This window comes from Heloderma suspectum, chromosome 1, assembly GCF_057233095.1.
Source record: "Heloderma suspectum isolate Gila_16-S chromosome 1, 16-S_ref, whole genome shotgun sequence".
Classification (NCBI taxonomy): domain Eukaryota; kingdom Metazoa; phylum Chordata; class Lepidosauria; order Squamata; family Helodermatidae; genus Heloderma; species Heloderma suspectum.
In genome coordinates, this window is record NC_139458.1 from 412825450 (window position 1) to 412840583 (window position 15134).

General features: G+C 46.0%; 1 protein-coding gene and 1 pseudogene across 4 annotated transcripts in view; one reads left to right on the top strand and one right to left on the bottom strand.

Annotated features, from left to right (window-relative positions):
• CRIPT (CXXC repeat containing interactor of PDZ3 domain) overlaps positions 1–15134 on the top strand; it is a 24030-nt gene continuing 8896 nt past the window's right edge. For 2 of the 3 annotated variants that reach the window (XM_084829010.1, XM_084829009.1), the window contains exons 1-4: positions 1–114; positions 2494–2559; positions 4688–4742; positions 5980–6083. In XM_084829010.1, the coding sequence (XP_084685136.1) occupies positions 99–114; positions 2494–2559; positions 4688–4742; positions 5980–6083 (241 nt within the window). In that variant the 5' untranslated portion in view covers positions 1–98. Of the gene's footprint in view, positions 115–2493; positions 2560–4687; positions 4743–5979; positions 6084–6235; positions 7261–15134 lie in introns of those variants that run through there. The other variant, XM_084829011.1, reaches the window with a different exon arrangement.
• LOC146360162 (NADH dehydrogenase [ubiquinone] 1 alpha subcomplex subunit 13 pseudogene) lies at positions 7929–11908 on the bottom strand (annotated as a pseudogene). The gene has a single exon (XR_014786945.1). The product of XR_014786945.1 is annotated as an NADH dehydrogenase [ubiquinone] 1 alpha subcomplex subunit 13 pseudogene (transcript).

The following is a 15134-nucleotide window of genomic DNA, read 5'->3' on the forward strand; positions in this document are numbered from 1 at the left end:
GAGGGGAGTTTGTTTTGTTCTTGGGGTGGCAGAGGTGGCTGCTGCTGCTCGCTGCACGGCGCTAGTTCGGCCGTTCGTTTGTCGTGGGCTTCGTCGCGATGGTGTGCGAGAAGTGTGAGTTGATGGTGGGGGGGGGTTAGCGTGTGACGTGATGGGGGCTTTTTAAGATGCCGTTGGCGGGGTGGTGGGTCCCGTGAGGCCTCAGGGTGGTGGTTCGCCCCCGACTCTGAGGGAGTGGCTCTTGGGCCAAAAGAAATCAGTACAATCCGTTCAAGGCTCTTATGGGCACCTAAGCAGCCGCCCACAGGAGAGGTTGGCTGCTGTGTCTCTGTATGAGTCTCTACTAGTAGCCCCTGGGGAGATCGATGTGCACTGCTGTCATTGTATGAGCCGCTGCCCTAGGCATGCCTCCCTCCGAGCAGCCTCCGCTTACTCATCCTTCTAGGAGGCCTCCGGCTGCGTCTCTGAATGAGTCAGTGCATGGGGTTTTCAGACCAGTGACTCATGCAGGAACACAGGATGGTTAGATTTCCTTCTGGATAGTAAGGCTTGCCCCCAGTTTTGATTCAGTAAAAGCATGCCTCGCATCTTAGAAGTTTGGGAAACACTGCCATAGAGCAGTTTGAAGGAGTAGCAGGAATTACTGTGTGGTGAGGGGAGTTTTGCCAGGCCGTTAAAAGCGTGTGCATGTGTGGTGTGGGGAGGTGTACTGATGTCTACTGTGGAGGATAAGGCTATCAATAGCTGCTAATAATAGCTGCTTGCTGCCCCTAGAAGCAGAGGCAGCATGCCTCTGATTACCAGTAGCCGGGCCACAAGAGAGAAAGAGGAATATTGCTCCTCATGTCCCATGGGGTGGGGGTTCTCATAGGCATCTAGTGGAAAACGGGATACTGGATAGCCCTTTGGTCTGATCCAGCAGAGTTCTTTGAGTTCAGTAGTGGAGACCGCTCAGCCTGGTAGCCTCTTGAGTTCTGATAATAACACCGCAGAGGGAGCAATCTTATCAGGATGGGCTGCTGCCTCTGAACTCGGAGGCAGCTGCCTATTGAATACAGGGTGGGTGGAGTGCGGAGGGGATCTTCTCCTCCGTGCTCCAGCTGCCCTGTATTTGCAGCTAGATGGTCGATTTTGGCTGTTTAGCCATGGGAGGGAGGCTGAATGATGCATCAGTATGATGCTTCCATGCTCCCTGCCCCGAGGAACGCCCACTTTTGCCCCGCTCCGCTCATCTGAGTGTGGAACCCAGGAGCAATTCATGCCGCCTACGAGGTGGCGGGGGAAGGGGCGGGGAGGTGGTTTTCCAGGAACTGACCTCAGTTCCCAGAATCCAAACAATCCTATGGCCATCTAGCTGCTGTCTAGTGACCATAGGATTGTGCCCTTAATGAGTGCTTTAGGGTTTTCAAAGCATTTTATCTTGTGATCCTTAGAATAAGTTATTTAGTTAAGTCAGTATTATCCCCTTATTGTAGGTGGGGTGGGTATTGAGACTGAAGGAGCATGGCTACCTAGTGAAATTGGAACTGGGGACAAAAGCTATACTTGCACCACAATTCTATACATGTTTACTCAGAAGTAAGTCCTGTTGAATTCAATGGGGCTTACTCCTACGTCAGTGCACTCTTTGATATCCTGTGTGAGAGAGATGCTACATTCACAACATAACTATATATTCTTGTTCTTAAGATCCTTAGAATGAAACAAACAAACTAGCTTTTTTGCTGGGCAAGTACAATTGAACTGTAAAGCAAGTCACATAGTCTACTTAGGAACTTCCTTTATTCTCAGAATAACTAGGTGGCAAATTGTCAGACCCATATATCTGAGACTGGACCCCTATAATACATGTTTTATATATGAAAACAGTACTCATCTTTCCTGGCTTGCAGGGTGAATACACAGAAGGGATTCCTATGATAGCAGCAACTGGGGAAAATATAGATGGCATTACAGGAATTCCTGCTGACTGTATCCCTGTAGACCTACATGGGCCCACCTTACATCAATAATAATAACCTGCAAATCCCATTTTGTCTAAATCCTCAGTTGTTGTTTTCATAACTGTATCCTGTTTGTATTTGCTCAGTATTTCTGCTTTCTTGTGGCAATAACAAACATACAGCATGGACCTATTTATATTTACAGATAAGCAAGCGATACTATGTTCAGGGGGACCTACTGCTAGATAAGTGTGCACAGGTGCAGCCTTATGCATGTTTACTAGGTAGTAAGGTTCACTGAATTCAATGATAATTCTTTCCTTCCTTCACCCATAAGCATCAGACTCCATGCATTGTCAATAGAGGTTCACTTCTCATATGGTGTCTGGTTTCATATGGTGTCAATATGACTGTTGAATTCATAGAATTAAATACTTTGCATTACTACTATATTCTGGTGGGCCTAATGATGTGACCTCAACATGCTATGCCCCTAAAGACTGACTGGACTATCACAAACTTTATTCTGTATTTCTACATTTCTCCATAGGTGAGAGAAAGCTTGGTACTGTAATTACACCTGATACATGGAAAGATGGTGCAAGAAACACTACGGGTACATCTAAAATATATTGATCACTACAATTTATATCTATTTCTAATATTTATTTAAGATGACTTCCTATTTCCTATTGAAGTAAATAAGTCTTGAAATGTCAGTAGAAAAAGTTTGAAAATCTTTCCTTCAAACTGCATTATCTTTATGATTATCATCTCAGTAGTCAGGTGCTTATATGTGATTTATTGTCTCATTCTGTGTGCCTGTTCAGAAACAAAGCAGGCACTTTCTAATGAAAGTGTAATAATCCCAAATAGAATCTTCTGTTCTGATGTTTAGTACTGAATTCTAGACAATCGATCCATAGAATTACTAGTTATATACATACATGGAACATGTATACCACTGGAACATATTTACAGTCAGGGCCAGAAATATTGGAACAAGGACAACTGTTTTGGCAGTTGGCCTCTGTACACCACCACATTGAAGTTGAAAGGAAACACACCCAGATGGGAGCAAAGTCAGGACTTTCACCTGTAATTCAAGGGGTTTGACAAAAGTGGGGCACTAACCCTTCGGGAAGTACAGCCAGTGTCATACACACACACCCATCGTTGGTGCCTCATAAGTAATGGAACAAACCAACATCATTTCAAACTTAAGGATTGCCTTTAATACCTGGATGAAAATCCTTTGCAGTCAATGACTGCCTGAAGTCTGGAACCCATGGACATGATCAACTGCTGAGTTTCCTCCCTCGAGATGCTTTGCCAGGCCTTTACTGCAGCTGCCTTCAGCTGCTGCTTGTTTGTGGGCCTTTCTGCCTTCAGTCTTGCCTTCAGTAAGTGGAAGGCATGCTCTATTGGGCTGAGATCAGGTGACTGACTTGGCCATTGAAGAACATCCCACTTCTTTGCCTTGAGAAACCCTTGGGTAGCTTTTGCTGTATGTTTTGGGTCATTGTCCATCTGCAATATGATGTGGCGTCCTATCAGTTTGGCAGCATTCGGGTGACTCTGAGCAGAAAGTATAGCCCTATACACTTCAGAATTCATCCTGCTGCTTTTATCAGCAGTCAGGTCGTCAATAAACACCAGTGACCCGGTTCCATTGGCAGCCATACATGCCCATGCCATAACACTGCCTTCACCATGTTTGACAGATGATGTGGTATGCTTTGGATCATGAGCTGTTCCTTTCCTTCTCCATACTTTTCTCTTCCCATCATTCTGGTACAAGTTAATCTTGGTTTCATCAGTCCAAATAATCTTATTCCAGAACTGGGCAGGCTTTTTTAGGTGTTTGCTGGCAAAGGCTAATCTGGCCTGTCTGTTCTTGAGCGTTTCCAGTGGTTTGCACCTTGTTGTGAAGCCTCTGTATTTACATTCATAAAGCCGTCTCTTGACTGTAGATGTTGACAATGACATGCCTACCTCCTCAAGAGCGTTCTTGACCTGGCTAGATGTTGTGAAAGGGTTCCTCTTCACCATGAGCAAAATTCTGCGGTCATCTACTTTAGTTGTCTTCCATGGTCTTCCAGGCCTTTTGCTGTTGCTGAGCTTGCCAGTTAATGCCTTCTTTTTCAGGATGTTCCAAACTGTTGTGTTGGCCACTCCCACTGTTTTTGCTATCTCTCTGATGGGTTTATTTTCTTTCCTCAGCCTAATGATGGTTTCCTTCACTTGCATAGACACCTCTTTGGACCTCATGTTGGGAGTTCCAGTGAACAGCTACCAAATGCGAATGTGACACTCAGAACCACCTCCAGGCCTTTTATCTGCTTGATTGGTCATGGGGTGCCCCGGAAACAGGCCACACCTGGCCCTACAGGTGCTTGTCAGCCATTTGTTCCATTACTTATGAGCCACCAACGATGGGGATGTGTGTATGCCACTGGCTGTCCTTCCTGAATGGTTAGTGCCCCACTTTTGTCAAACCCCTTGCATTACAGCTGAAAGTCCTGACTTCGCTCCCATCTGGGTATGTTTTCTTTCAACTTCAATGTGGTGGTATACAGAGGCCAACTGCCAAAACAGTTATCCTTGCTCCAATATTTCTGGCCCTGACTGTAGATTAGACTTCCTTGGGCTAAGTACTGATGAAGCTTGCTTAAAAGAGTCTTTGGTCTTAATTTATAATATTTAAACAATTACTTATAAATAATAAACCGTTTTATTTACAGAAAGTGGTGGAAGAAAACTAAATGAAAATAAGGTATTGACATCAAAGAAGGCAAGGTAATTGATGTCTTAATATATTATGCAAGACTTTTCAAATACTAGAAAAAATGGATTGCCCGTCTATTGTTCTCCATGTCTCACATTCTCCTGAATTTTTCCCCTCTTCCCATATCTCCTTTTGTTTTCCCCCACGCACACACACAGATATGGACTAGGAGCTGGGAGATCCGGGTTCTAGTCCCCACTCGGCCATGGAAGCTCACTGGGTGACTTTGGGCCAGTCACACACTCTCAGCCCAACCCACCTCACAGGGTTGTTTTTGTGAGGATAAAATGGAGAGGAGGAGGAGGAGGAGGAGGAGGAGGATAATGTAAGCTGCCTTGGGTTCCTTGCAAGAGGAAAAAAGGCAGGGTATAAATGCAATCAATCAATCAAATAATGTTCCTGTCCTTTACTCTCACGCACCCCACCACCACCTTTCTCTGGTCTAGAGCAGTCCTGGTGCTTCCTCTCACTTTTCCCTCACTCTGCTAGTGCCTCATTGTACTGTTGACACTTGGCCTCTTGCCATAATAGGCGTCTCTTGACTTTGACTTTTCTTTTCTTGTACCCTGCCAGTTCCCTCCTATACTCCCCTTCGCTCTCCTCACCGTGCCTCTTGGCCTGTTGCTACCACAATTGCTACTGCTACCTCTCTGTTCTGGGGAAAAAAAAGTGCTCTGGAGATGGGGCTGTGTGGCTAGAGCACCTGACAAACCAGAGAAGAAACGGTAGTTGCAGTGGCTGAATGGTGGTGATGATGGGAGGCACTGGGAAGGATGGAGAATCACTGCAACTCTTTCCTCATGATTTGTGAAGTTTTCCATTTCTATCTCATGATCCTCCAAGCAGGAGTAAGGCAAAAGTGAAATGGAGCAACAGCAGCTGCCTTTTATATCGCACTTGACTTTCAAACCATCATACAGTATTGTCGTGCATAAATCCTCTGGGATGGTTTACCCATTTGTATAAGAGATATGAGAAGAAACTTTTGGAATACACATGATGAATACATACTTGTTTGGAAGATGTTGATGTACATAGTAATGCATATTTGTAGATCAAAAGTGAATAACTGCATTTGCTCAGGTTTTATGCAGCTGAAACTGCAAAGTGTCTTTTGTGGGTCTCATTTTTAGCCACTTCCATTTTCTGTCCTGCCCACTTCCCCCTGCCCCCATATACTCCAACTCTATGAAAGTAAATAGGAACACTTTTTGTAAATAGATAATTCAATTATTTTTATCTTTCTAGGTTTGATCCTTATGGCAAAAACAAATTTGCAATATGCCGAATTTGTAAAAGTTCAGTTCATCAGCCAGGCTCTCACTACTGCCAGGGATGTGCTTACAAAAAAGGTGAGACATTTGCCATAAAATCTTCTGTTGTTAATTTGTTCTTGTTTACTTTACAGTATTTTGTACAGTGAGAAGCAATATTATATTACATTATATTCATCTAGATGGACTAGAAGAAGACGTTTCACTTTCCTTGTGCTTCTTGTTAATAGGTATCTGCGCAATGTGTGGGAAGAAAGTCTTGGATACAAAAAACTACAAGCAGACATCTGTTTAATTATATACCATGCTATTTTTAATGACCAGCTTTGAGTTTAAAAACAGTTGTTTTACATTATCAACATTTTAATTATTATAAAAGGTTAAAGACTCCTTCAGGATGTGCATCAACTTTTAGTTGCGATGTTTTAGTTCTGATTTTAAACCTGGATAAACAGACTAACACACGCTTGTATGAATGTACAGTAAGAGAGCTCTGGTGTATCCTGGTCATTTGATATGATCGCAGTCATTTGGATTTTTAATTTATTAATATAAAGAGTGATCTGCACTTAATGGTATAAATTGGTAAAAATATTTAATGAGTGTCTAGTTTAATTAGATGTGTAATTAATTTAAGTACCACATTCGTGTTATCTCTTTCAAATCCCTGAGTAAAAATTAAAAGACAGCAAACATATTTCAGCCTTTACTTCATCCTGCAGTTATTCTGCTATCTTGGGAGTTAGAAGTTGCATTGTGAGTTGCTGAGTCCACCAGCAGTAGAAGAGCTGCTGCTGAAATAAAACTGGCATTAAATGATTAATTATGCAAGTCTGCATCTGAATGTATCAAATCATACATAACTTGTGACCCACCAAGCCAACCACAGCTCACCAGAAGCTCTGTAAATTTCCTGTTTTTGTTACCTGCCTAGAACTACAAAAACAAAAAGTTGTTGAGCATCTGGCAGATTGCAATACATGGCCGCTGGCCTTCATTCAGCTTAATGGGTCCCACATTCCAAAGGCCTGATGTGTAACAAATGTGCTGTCACTTAACACTGTCACTTTTACTTTTAATTTGGTTTTGCTGGGCTGAAATTTAAGGTTGAATTAATGCATTTAGCAAAAATGAGTCTTTACCCTCATGGTTAAGTGCTGAGACTTTACTTGTATATAGAGGAGAACCTGTATCTAAAGCATTTCCAGTTTGTTGCATTAAAACAAAGAGTGACTGCCCATGTTATTTGGGGTTTTTAGTGTGTGTTTTCTTATGTGCAGTTCTTGCTTTCCACTGTTATAACAAGATAATTTTGACCTTTTTGGTGCTCTGTAGCAGCATTTTGTTTGCCCCACAAAAATTATTATTTACATTTTTCTGGGGGTCCTCTGGGCACTGGGAGCTGCCAGTGGGCAGCATGTTGCCCACCCCTGCTTTAGATAATATATGGAGTTGGGTTTTCTTTTAGATGTGGTATTAAGCCTTTCACTATTTTGTATAAAGTGTTTCAAACCATTGGAATTCTAAAACTGTATGAGCATAGAGAATGAATAAATAGCTAGGAAGAGACACTGTGCATAGGAAAACAAGCAATATGATGGTTTTTTCAGCACACAGCTTGCAGAGCTTACGCAAAGAAACTGGCTACAAGACATTTGCAAAGCTGCCAAGCCTGATCAGTTTCCCAGGTTAGCAGGAAACAATGTATGATAAGAAACTAGGATGAAGAACAATTGTGCATTTCCAAAGCAAAGATGCCTAATCTTATCCAGACCAAGAAGCGTTGAGCCAGATGACACAAACCTGTGCAACCTTTGGAAGAAAACCCCAAGTTAATAGCATATGGAGGCCATCAGTGTTAAAGTGCTGAAGTCTCTGACCATGTGCTGACAGCCTGTGGTTGAGAAGAAAGAGTGTGAAAGGAGGGAGCTTGAGCAACTGATTTTCTGATAGCAGGAAAAAGAGTATAAGAACCAAAGAGCCAGCATCTTTGGGGGCAACTTTGAGGCAAGAATTCTGCATGCATATGCAGAGCCAAGCAACAACATTTCACCCTTCCTTCCTTACAGGGAAGGAAGTGTGTGTGTGAGACAGAGTGCACACTAGAAAGAATTATTTGGTCTTTGTATTCAAATAAACAGGGCATTCTTGCCTTTTCCCCATTATAAGAGTCTGACTGATTTTTTAAAGTTGGGCTTTATGCAAGGCAGTCATCAGGGTCATCACGTGACCCTGTTGATCTGGGCTGCTATAGACTAGAATTCAGTTTGCCATTTTTGGAGGCCCGAGATTCCTGTACCCCTGCTCTCATACCCTTTCGAAGGCAATTAAAGTTTGTTTCCTTGTGCCTTTGACTGTTGGTTCTGTTCTGCCACTTGCCATTTTTAGCTGCTTTTCCATTATTTTTAAGTGCTTTGAATATTGCATTGTGGTTGTACTCTGCTTTGAACATTTTTATTGATGAAGCAATACATACTTTTTTCTAAATAAATGTAACTGCAGACCTATCCTCTGATATGCACAGTTGCTTGCCATCCTCTCCTTTACTCTGGCCATAGTTCCTTTGGACTAGTACTGGGGTTACATTATTTTTTAATACATTTGTATCCCACTTTTCCCTCCAAGGCAGTGTACATGGTCCTCCTCTCCACTTTATCCTCACAACAACCTTGTGAGGTAGGGTTAGGCTGAGAGCTAGCAAGTGGCCCAAAGTCACACAGTGAGTTTCATGGCCGAGTGGAGGCTTGAACCCGAATCTCCCAAGTCCCATTCCAGCACCAGGTTTTTGAGGGCCCTGGGGCAAGACACCCTGAATTGGCTGCTCCCTCAGTGAATCTATTCACTGCCATTGTCACCAGTTGCTGTTGCTCTTCCTCTTATTGCTACCGCTTGCTTGGCAGGCAGAGAGCCAGGGAGCAAGTAGGCAGTGGCATCTCCTGCTCCTCACCACCACCACCGTTCTCTGGGCCAGTGTGAGAGCTGGGGGAACAAGCAGGTTGCAGTGGTGAAATGGAGGAGCATCTCCAGGGGCCTCTTGTTAGTGGGTCCCTGCTGGGGTGTGGGTCCTTGACAAGTGCCCAGCCGTGCCCAGCCTTGTCGCCAACCTTGCAGCATACTAACCAGTACACCGCTCTGGCTCTCACAAAGGTGGGGGGTGGGGGTCCTTGGGTTAGCCTGTGTGTATGTGGGGTTATGTGCGTATATGTGCATTTTGTCCTAAGGCACTGTGCGCTAACGTTGGTCTTGGGGTTTCAAGTTGCCACTGCAGCGTAGCCGCACACCTTCTCCGCCCACTTGGATGAAAGGCTTTGCGTGACTCGACTGTACCTGTGCAGTTTACATTCTCTGAGTCTGTAGCTCTTTAGAGAGTTCCGTGGTGTCTTCATGCGATAGAAGCCTTTGTGGATTAATTTGCCAAAGGGGTAATAACCAAAATATTAAGATTGCTTCCACCTGCGCTATTATTGACCACTGACAACGTGATGGGGTGGTTGCCTCGTTCCCACATGCACTGGGGGCTGGTGCTGCCCTTGCATGTTGGAGGAGCAGCCTAGCCGCTCCCCGCTCCCTTCACAGCACAGGTAAGAAGTGAACTGGGCACCCACCTAAACTCCCCATTCATGTGACCTTTTTCTCCATGCAAAATTGCCCCCCGCCCCATAGGGCATTTGTGCGGAGAGTCTGATTCAGACAATACTTGAGGAGGGGAGGGGGCTAGTCCATTCCACTGCCATGCAAGGACGGTGTTGGCCCCAGCTCACGCATGAGCCCTGAACCACAGATCTTGTGTCATCCATTTGAGACTACTCAGTGGAGCTACGCCACCACCTCAAGTGCGGAGATGCTTGGCTGAGGGCAGGGGCACAACCTGCAAAAAGGTCCCAAGCCCGGGCTTCTAGATCTGTTCATTCATTTCATTTCTCATTCATTTCGTTTCATTTCTATACCGCCCAATAGCCGAAGCTCTCTGGGCGGTTCACACAAACCCTGCTGCCGCTCACACGTAAAACTGGCAACCAAATTTAGCGTTGTCGAGCACGCTCTGCGGGTGCAGGTAAAAGAGCTCGTCGAGCGTGGGGGGCACCCAGCGTGTGGTGTGGAACAGAGACTCACCGACCTGCCAGCCGGGGATGTCCTTCATGATCTTGGCCTCGTCGAGATTTTGACGCAAGATGCGTAGCATCCTGCGGTCATCCTCGGCCATAAGAAGGGGAAAGATGGCCACTCGCGTCTCCAGGTCCTCGATGTTCAGGCGCCGCCTCTCTCGGTTCCATGTCACAAGGGAATAATAGCCATAGACGAGGGTCCCAATTCCAATGGCGAACAGGCTATAGCCCGAGAGCCCCCGCCGGGGCAAGTTCCTCTTGTAGTCAATGGGCCCGTACCCGCCCGGCGGCGGCATGTCCTGCTTCACCTTCCCGGCTCCGGCCGCCATCTTGGGAGCGGGCAGCTCGCTCCCGGCGCGACGGGCCTTAATCCTTCAGGATTAAATTGGGAAAGGGCAGTTCTAGGAGCATTGTGCTGGCACCGTCAGCAGTTGATTCTGTACTGCCTGCAAGATATTAACGCTGAAAGCATCGCAGTGCTTTTCCAAACATGACTCTGTTGCCAGCGTTAATTTTAGGGGCCTTAAATAATGTCTTTCGGCAGGCAGTGGCTCCATTGTGACTGCATGCTTTAGTTTTAGACAAGAAGCTTAGCTCTGGCATTCATGCGGTCGCTCTGTAATGCTGTGGAGTTTAGCATCCAAAGGGGAAATCCCTTCCAGGGAAGGGAGAGGAGAAAGATCTGTGCAAGAAACAAAGGGCTTGTTTTTGCAGCCTTCAGGCTGAAGGCTTATTAAGAATCTTCTGCTAGCACACAATGCATTATTCAAAAGCTTATGTAACAGAAAACAGATAGTAGAATTTTCCCATGCGGTTCCAAACGATGGTCAGCCCAGCATGTGGTTCATCAGTTATGTAACAGAGATCAGCTGCCAAGCATAAAGAGATTTGTTCTTTCCCAATCTGGTGTTTCCCTTGCCCAGGTACTGCTTGTTCCTTGGAGAGTGCTAAACCTGTTGTGCTTGGCACATCACTTGAAAAAGATTAATCCCTATGCCAATGTGGTGTTTAAATCTCGCTAGTCAAATTTAAGCCAAGCTATTGTCTTCACACAGTACAGAGCATATTATGCCCCAATAGGCTAGCATCCAGCAGCAACCTGCCAGCACAACAGACATCGCCAGTGGATTGAATTCCCCTCCCCACCCTTACACACACACCCAGTCTGTTCCAGAGCAGAGTTTGGGGTGTTCGAGGGGCTGCACAGGGGAGGAGGGGAAGGGTAACTCCCAAGTGGACTTCCAGTCATGCAACATTGCTGTCATGCTGGTGAAGAATGCAGCGGCTCGCCTGATTAAAGGCAGCCGCCAACGTGATCACATCACTCCAGTGCTGAAGGAGTTGCACTGGTTGCCAGTTGTTTTCCGGGCCAAATTCAAGGTGTTGGTTTTGACTTTCAAACCCTATATAGTTCCAGCCCAGCCTATCTTGGAGTGCCTCCAGCAAAACCAGACAGGCCGCTCAGCAAGATCAGCCTCGGATGGCCTTCTCTTTGTCCCATCAGCCAGGACAGCTAGGCTGGTGAGGATGAGAGAGAGGGCCTTCTCTGTGGTGGCCCCCACTCTGTGGAACTCCCTCCCTAGGGAACTCCGCCATGCCCCCTCTTTAATGAGCTTCCACCACACATTGAAAACGTGGTTGTTCAGGCAGGCATTTCAGGTGGGTTAGGGTATTTTTAGAAATACGATGTTTTAATGTGAAATTTTATTGTTTTAAACTGTTGTATTATTGTACATTGCCCAGAGTGGCCAGATGACCGGCCAGATGGGCGATTAAGACATTTAATTAATTAATTAATTGCTTAATAAAACAAAACAAAACATTGGATTTAGCCCATAATTTATTTTCCCTTTGCATCATAAAGCGTATTTGGCAGTATTTCCTCTTCCGTCTTCCTCCTGTATTTCCTACTCAGAACCATCTTGCCATACTGAAAAGGTGGACTAAAAGTATTCTCAAACTGCTCTTGATACACAAAAAAGGGGGGGGGATTAAAATAATAGCTTCAATCAGTATCTCTAAACAATGTATTTATTACATCTCTATACCACCCAATAGCTGGAGCTAAAGCAAGTACCAAGAGCAAGTAAGATGGACGTGTAATTTATATGAATGTATATCTGCTGCTATGCTGCCGTACATAAATCATGGTTATGCAGTGGAGGCTGGTGGCTCCTATTTCAGTTGGCAGTGAATCCACTCTGGGTTTCAGTCAGAACCAGTTAGAACTGTAAAGGAGCTATTCCAAGTGCTGAACCCTATGCCCAAAGTGGGTTCAGCACCCTGGATAGCTCCTTTAGAGTTCTGACTGAAGCCCAGAGCGGATCTACTGCCCCACTCACATCGGTGCCAACAGCCTCCACTGTGGTCATGACATCTGAGCCCCTGTTGGCTGCTGTCTCGGGCCTCCTAGCTGGAGTCATCCAGGAGCTGCCTGAAGAGCCTGGGCTTGCCCAGCTGGAAGAGGGCTGCTTGGGTGTGACACCTTTGCTCAGGTGGCTACTCTCTGGTCTTCCTCACCTTGAGAACTGTAGCAGCTTCTTGAGGGCCCTGAAGAGCCTGTGTGCGTGTCCTGAAAACTTGGAAGACCTGAGGTGCCTCTCAGGCATTATGGCACCCACCCACCCTTCTCTCTCCAAATCTTATTTCTTCTCATTGTCTCCTCCCCTTCTTCTGTTCCCCCTGGGATTGCTGCTTCCTCATCCAGGCAGGAGCCACAGCCCATGATATTTTCCCAGGGCCGGCATCAAGGGTAGTCATGGTTGGGCACCAGCAAAGGGCCCACACCCCAGCAGGGGCCCACTGACACGAGTCCCATGGACTTGCTCCTCGTCACCATGGCAGCCTCCTTGTTCACCTGTCTCTCATTCTAGACCAGACAAAAGTGATGGTGAGGAGGAGGAACACTTGATGCCACTGCCTACCTGCTTACTGGCTCTCAACCTGTCACACAGGTGGCAGCAATGATGAGGAAGAGGAGCAATAGCAGCTGGTGACGATGGCAGTGAGAAGGGAGATTCACTGAGGGAGCGGGCTGCTGAGGGTGCCTTGCCCAAGGGCCCTCAAAAAACTGGAACTGCCCCTGCCTTTTCCCTTTTTGGTCTTTCAAACTACTTGCCGGGGTGGGGAACACCTGACTCTCCAAATGTTGTTAAACTGCAACTTCCATAAGCCCTAGCCAGCATAGCCAAAGGTGAGGGCTTATGGGAGTTGCAGTCCGACAATATCGAGAGGGCCAGACTTTTCCCAACCCAATCAGCAAATTCCACCTAAATGAGGCGACCGAGCCTTGACACCTCCAGCTACAGTGTCTCTACTTAATATAACGAAAGCTGAACCCCTATGGAAAGGAAACCCCTGTGACAAAGAATTTAGAAATGTACAAAGACGGGTTGGGTATCCATAGAAAATTATATCAATAATTGGCTGGTGATTATGCTGGACTCCACCTCCACCTGCTGCCACTGTGTGACTGACTCTGTTCCTGCACTGCCATTTTGTGGTTGGTGGACCTCGGTAATGTTCAGTTCTCCCAAGTGGGCCCTGTGGGCAGATGTTTTGGGAACCCCTGCGATAACAGACATGATACAAAAGTGGGGAAAGAGTTGAGGAGGGAAGAGGGGAAAAAATAAGCCAGTTCAGGTTCCAGCTGTTATATGATGGCCAAGTGGAATGACCTCTGCTGGAGACAGTTCCAGGAAAGGACCTCTCTTCTCGGTTCAGTAAGGCAGAGTGGACATAGGAACATAGGAAGCTGCCTTATGCAGAGTCAGACCCTTGGTGCATCTAACCCAGGAATGGGAACGTGCAGCCCCCCAGATGTTTTTGGACTGCAACATTGGACTGACCCAGCCAGATGAGGGATGAGAGCTGCAATCCAACATCTGGAGGGCCACATGTTCCCAATCTCTGATCTAGCCCACTATTGTCGACGCTGGCAGCGGCTCTCCAGGGTTTCAGGCAGGATTCTTTCCTAGCCCTACTAGAGCTGCTGGGGATCAAACCAGGGACCTTCTGCATGCAACGCAGGGGCTGTACCAGAGCTATGGCCCTTCCCTGCATTTGTAGTTCCCCAAGTGTCCAGACCCCTTCATGGATCACTGCCTTGTTGTGGCGAAGGGGCTTGCGTAATTCAGTGAAGCCATAAGCTATGCCGTGCAGGGCCACCCAAGACGGACAGGTCATGGCAGAGAGTTCTGACAAAATGTGGTCCACTGGAGAAGGAAATGGCAACCCACTCCAGTATTCTTGCCAAGAAAACCCCATGGAACGTATCACAAGGCTAAAAGAGATGACGCCGGAAGATGAGCCCCTCAGGTCGGAAGGTGTCCAATATGCTACTGGGGAAGAGCAGAGGGTATTTCCAAGTAGCGCCAGAAAGAGTGAAGCGGCTGGGCCAAACCCGAAAGGACACTCAGCTGTGGATGTGTCTGGTGGTGAAAAGAAAATCCGATGCTGTAAAGAACAATATTGTTTAGGAACCTGGAATGTCAGATCAATGAATCAAGGTAAGCTGGAGGTGGTCAAACATGAGATGGCAAGATTGAACATCGACATCTTGGGAATCAGCGAACTAAAATGGACAGGCATGGGCGAATTTAATACAGGTGACCATCATATCTACTATTGTGGGCAAGAATCCCTTAGAAGAAATAGAGTAGCACTCATAGTCAACAAAAGGGTGGGAAAAGCAGTACTGGGGTACAATCTTAAAAATGATAGAATGATCTCAGTACGAATCCAAGGCAAACCATTCAACATCACAGTAATTCAAGTCTATGCCCCAACTACTGATGCCGAAGAAGCTGAGGTTGATCGGTTCTATGAAGACCTACAACACCTTCTAGAACTAACACCAAAAAAAGATGTCCTCTTCATCATAGGGGATTGGAATGCTAAAGTAGGAAGTCAAGAAATCACCGGGATAACAGGCAGGCATGGCCTTGGTGTACAAAATGAAGCAGGACAAAAGCTAATAGAGTTTTGCCAAGAGAACATGCTGATCATAGCAAACACTCTTTTC